The sequence below is a fragment of the Cupressus sempervirens genome, chromosome 8 (assembly GCF_028749045.1).
Source record: "Cupressus sempervirens isolate cs-2001-9-10 chromosome 8, ASM2874904v1, whole genome shotgun sequence".
Classification (NCBI taxonomy): Eukaryota; Viridiplantae; Streptophyta; class Pinopsida; order Cupressales; family Cupressaceae; genus Cupressus; species Cupressus sempervirens.
Genome location: NC_143125.1, coordinates 614,489,097 through 614,494,662, shown reverse-complemented (window position 1 = coordinate 614,494,662; position 5,566 = coordinate 614,489,097). Strand labels below are relative to the sequence as shown.

At 30.2% G+C, this 5,566-nt stretch overlaps 1 protein-coding gene across 1 annotated transcript; it reads left to right on the top strand.

Annotated features, from left to right (window-relative positions):
• Positions 1-1,287: 1,287 nt before the first annotated feature.
• On the top strand, positions 1,288-2,983 carry LOC149543921 (serine/threonine-protein kinase PEPKR2-like). The gene is made up of 3 exons (XM_089796350.1): positions 1,288-1,993; positions 2,169-2,465; positions 2,556-2,983. The coding sequence occupies exons 1-3, from the start codon at positions 1,288-1,290 to the stop codon at positions 2,900-2,902; spliced, it is 1,350 nt and encodes a 449-aa protein (XP_089652476.1). The 3' UTR covers positions 2,903-2,983.
• Positions 2,984-5,566: the final 2,583 nt, after the last annotated feature.

The window sequence follows — 5,566 nt, the reverse complement described above, 5'->3', positions numbered from 1 at the left end:
TATACTTTTAATTATTGATAAGAAGGAGAGAGTTTGTAAATTAAATTAAAATGTAGAATTTTATTCTTTATATTGATGCAATGATTGTTGCTTAAGATATATTAGAAGAGCTATTCATTTATAAAATATCATCACTATTGAAATTTCAAAATAATTTGAAAAAGTATATTTCATGATAAGATGCATGAAAGTAAATTGAACCCCCTTCCTCTTCCTCTCTCTCTCTCTATATATATAGTAGTATCTGATGGGTGAGTCCTAAGAATTATTTTACATATGGTTTGTTTCTCTCACACTTGATTTGATTCAAATGAGCACATATTTTGCATATGGTTTATTTGTGGCTTTAAACATGCATAATAATTTAATGCTAAAGTTTAAATATTAAAAAATTGAATATTCACTTCACACATACACCTTTCTCAAATCTGGGGTCTCCTGGACACTATGCTCGACATCGGTGCTCTGTCACACGAGCTATAGCCCCTTTGTTGTTGTTATTCAGATCTTTCCCAATCTGAAATACATTTTTTTGATTTATATTTCATTTTTTTAGAAAGTATGGTGCAGACTAACTTATGAAGATCAGTCTTCCGTTGCTGATTTGATTCGTTCTTCTGTTGTTCATCATTTGTTGCTGGAATGGGTTTGTTTTTTTCACACTTTTTTCTGGATTCTTGATAATGTGATTTGATAATATGATCAAAGAGAGGTGTTGATGAGGGTTAGAAATATATTAACGCTTTGAAGGGTAATTTGTTTTGGGGCCATCACACCATTCTAATGGCATTATACTAGGATTGGATTAATGCATTAAATGTGTTTTTAGAGTAAAGATATGCAAGTGTTATGAGAGGAATGGTATATAGAGTATTGTATAATTATTTTCAGAGTTTTATCAAATTATCCCGTGTTTAGCTGGTTGTCACAATTTTTGAATATATTGCTACAAATAATTTGGTCTGTGTGTTTCTAACATTCAATAAGACTAAAATTAAGGTTATGATATTTGAAGGGGACTAGTTTTCTTAACCATTGACGCATTCTAATGGTATCCACAGGAGGTTGTGATTACTGCACTATCATTTGAGATAGAATGATTTAGATACAATTGTGTATACATTGTTGGATTGTTTTAGCAGGTTTTCGTTACTCTTAAATTTATTGATACAGATGAATTAGGCTATGTTTGTAACATCCAAAATAATAAGATCAACTTTCTTTTACAAATTGAAATTCATCATCATTTTTGTGATTTCTGGCAGGCAATCTGAGGTCCAAGCAAAGATGACTCCTGTAAAGAAGAGGAGAACGAACATTGTATCAGACCATATGATTTTCTCATGTGATGATGGTGCATCAACCTCATCCTCTGCCTCCCTTTTCTCACTTAAACATTTGAACTCTCCACAATATCACCAACCACCTGTTGTTACTGTTTCTACTCCAAGAAGAGGTATCTGCTTGAAGGATACAACTCCAAGAGGCATAAAGAGGAAATGTGGTTGCATAGAGGAAACCACTCAAATCATTAGGGATCATAAAATTGAATCTGATTATTACATTGGTCCAATTTTGGGCAGAGGCAAATACGGAGTTGTAAAGTTGTGCAAGAACAGAGTCACACAAGAAATGATGGCATGCAAGACTGTGCCCAAAGATTCTCCACAAAATGTATACAAAGAAGTGGAGATTATGCAACACCTCTCAGGTCATCCCAACATTGTAACACTTCATTCTGTGTACGAAGATGCAGATTCTTTGCATCTTGTAATGGAGATTTGCTCTGGGGGAGGCCTTGCTGATTCTGTGAAAAAGAGATGTTATTTTGAGAGGGAAGCCGCACAATTGATCAGACAACTGCTTGATGTAATTCAACACTGCCATGAAATGGGAGTTGTTCATAGGGACATCAAGCCCCAAAATATTCTTTTATCCAGTGATGGACAGATGAAGTTATGTGATTTTGGCATGTCGGTGCATGTGGCAAATGGTATGCCATTCACACTTTCAAATTAGTAGAGTTCTTTTCTTTTTTATAGTTAAAAGAATATTGTCAATATTGATATCAATAGAGTTCTATTCGTTTTATGAAATCCAAACTTTTTAAATTAATTCTAAATATCAAGATTGTTATAAATTAAAACTCTTGTTTGTATTGAGTGTAGGTCAAAATTTATCAGGTTTGGCTGGCAGTCCCGCATATGTATCCCCTGAAGTTTTGGCAGGGAAATATACAGGAAAGGTGGATGTATGGGCTACTGGTGTCATCCTCCACAGGCTCTTGATTGGTACCTTACCATTTTGTGGGGATTCTATACATACCATCGTTGAGGCAGTGAAAAATGTGCAATTAAATTTCTTCACTGATAAGTGGAAATCTATTTCTGAGCCTGCCAAGGATTTGCTTTCTAGGATGCTTTCAAGGGATGTTGAGAAGAGGATTTCTCCAGAGGAAGCCTTGAGTATGTATATTTTCTAGCTTCACATTTTTGGTATAAATTTATACAGTCATTCTGAGGTTTTTCTTATGCACTTTTGTCTTTGTTTTATAGTCCATCCTTGGATCTTGTATCATACAAAATCTGATATGGAGCTCTTTAAGGAGTCAAATTTGATGTTTCCATACAAGGCAGAGAGAAAGAAAGAGACAGAAGAGAAGTGTATATGCAATAATTTACGCTCCTCACTTGTTGATGCAGTTGATCATGCTCTTTTATCTCTTTCAGAGAAAGATTGTAGAGAACAAGAAACAAACATGGATCTTGTGGATGTTCTATGTGCTACAATTTCACAGATGAAAATATCCAAACATAAAAAGAACAGATTCAACATGGATGCCTATCCTTGCCTTGGACAGAGCTCTATTTATTCAAGATTGCCTCTTTGTACAGCATGTTGAATGCTGAATTGTACTGATTAGACTCAGCATATTCCATAGCTGATATTTGAGTCCTTTTATGTTTTTGTGGAATAAATTTGGTCTCACCAGAAGCTTATACTGCACCCTAAGGTGGTGCTCTTTTTATATTGTATATGTATCTACAACATTCAAATTGTAAATGGAAGAATTTTATATATTTTTTTTATGAAGAATGATACAAGAATGGTAAAGGATTGTCAAGGGATGCTTATAGAAAAATAAAAGTCTATGTAGAACACATGAAATAAAGATTAAACATAATGTTTAAAATAAATAATTTAAATTCAATTGATATAATGATAAATAACTATGTAGAAGAAATGAAATAATTTAAAACAAAAGTTAGTAATTTTATTTCTCTAACTGAATCATGGAAATCTTCCAATAAATGTAGGACCATAAAATTGACAGTTTACAGTATGACAAATAATGATACTACAGTATAAAGTCTTGAACCAAGTGCCGTTATAAATATCTATTGATTATAATAGGGGAGATATTATTTATTTATATAAATGTTTGAATGTAGTGTAGAAGGTAAATTATAGAGATAAAATTGTAAGTATTGTATTTAGACAACATAATATTATGATTGGTGAAAAAAGAGTTGGAATCATTTATGTAAAAGTACAAATTCTAAATTTTAAAAAAAAAATTTATTCAATTTTCTTAATGTAAATATTTTTTTGATGTTTAAGTTTTAATAAGAATCACAATATTAATAACTAACTTATTGCAAAATTCATATTTTCTTTAGTATCATTCTAATAGAACAATTAACAAAATTAGATGAAAGATTAAAGATCAATGTATAAATTAACATTAATTTTATTGATTATTGATATTTGAATTTCATATTATTCATAAACACTTCATTGCAAATCTATATCCTTTTTAATGATACCTCAAAAAGTGAACTTTACAAGTTTAGGCAAAATATTGAAAACAATAGAAATATTTCAATTGCATTCCTAGAAACATGCAAGATTGTTGCAATACATTTTACCTATATAATATAAAAATTTGAAATGTTTTTATTCAATTCCTAGATTTACTAGATGATGCATTTCCAATTAGAGTTCACTTTTAGTTAAAACGCTTGTAGAAGTACTTGATTTTTTTATTTTTCAACTTTAGTGTTAGAATTACATAGTCAAGAATAGAGCTGCACTTCATACCCAATTCAAAGAGATAGAATGGGATACATCATGGTGGAGTTATCTACTTTCATGAAAAATAGACAATTTTACTCCACTTTTGCTTCAATTTTAACTATACATAAAATATAATTTGAATTTAGAAAAGTAAAATGAACAACAACAAAAATTTTAGAATGAGTATTAAAATCCGCAACACAACATGCTTTAGATCTATATTATCTCCAAAGTCATTTTTAAGAATTTGATTATAAAATTGATTCTATAAATACATAAATAATTTTTTCCATGTTGCAAAAGTATAGTGATGTAAATATGACAAATCTTATAGATATAGACTTGACCATCACTTTGACAATATTTATCATACAAGATTAAAAAAATATTGGGTGCTATCAATTAAATATTCATGGTATTTATCATCAATTCAAGATTAAAAAAATATTAGTTGCTATGAATTGAATAAATAGTAAAGATTTATCCACATTTAAAAAAAAAATAATTCAAAAACTTTTATATCAATTTGATCTAAAGAAAATGCATATAGATTACATTAAATAATATTTAACATTGGTAAGCTTTGGCTTCCCACTTTTCTTGATTTTCCATGAAATTTCTTGCAACTTTTTCTCTCTTAGTGATATACTTCTAAAACATGACTCTAAGCTTAAGAAAGAAATAGATGGATGTGGATGAACAACATTCCACATGCTTTCATTATCTTCCTTAGTTTGTGCTTCTTGTAGATAGATTAGAAATTTATTTATATAATATTATAAGATAACAACCTTGCAACCACCCAATATTGTACCTTCTCCATTTTTTGCTATATTTTTGCTACAACTTGTTTGATTCCTTTGTCTCCTTGTGAAAATAACCACAACTTGTCCCAACTAATTTTAACATGCTACTAAATAAAAAATAAAATAAGTAATTACCTTATCCACCTGAATATGATTATTAAAAAATTCAAGGAATACAAAGTGACTTCAGAGAAGTGGATTTGAGCAAGAATTATAATTTTAAAAAAATTAATCCATTGTTTGGGTCACAAAAGAGGAATTGGAATTCAAGAAAATGTGGATTTGTATCCCCATTTGACCCCCAAAACAAGAATTATGTATTCCTCCAAAATACTTGTTATTTGGGACTCCTATTTTAAATCTCATTTTAAAAAAAAGTGATGATTCAAAATAAACTAAAATTTAATTGGATTTGACATCCACATGCCCATTTTTGAATATCAAATATTTGCAATTTAGATGCTTCAACTATTAAGAAATTATAGTCACATAAAGGAACTTGTAGGTGACTATAGAAATCCTTCAATGGCCTCAATAACAAATGCAGATCTATTTTAGATAACATAAGGCCCTGGAAAAATACCATGCTGACAAATGTAGAGGGAAAATATTTAGTTGATTAGGAGTATCGTCACAATAGTAGTAGGTGTAAATGCCCAAATAGTTGGCACTTTCCTAGCAGT

Bases quoted from the DNA above. Each gene is read 5' to 3' on its own strand.
- LOC149543921 (XM_089796350.1), top strand. From the start codon at position 1,288: ATGACTCCTGTAAAGAAGAGGAGAACGAACATTGTATCAGACCATATG. The intron at 1,994-2,168 runs GTATGCCATTCA...TATTGAGTGTAG, and splicing joins GTCGGTGCATGTGGCAAATG to GTCAAAATTTATCAGGTTTG. The intron at 2,466-2,555 runs GTATGTATATTT...TTTGTTTTATAG, and splicing joins TTCTCCAGAGGAAGCCTTGA to TCCATCCTTGGATCTTGTAT.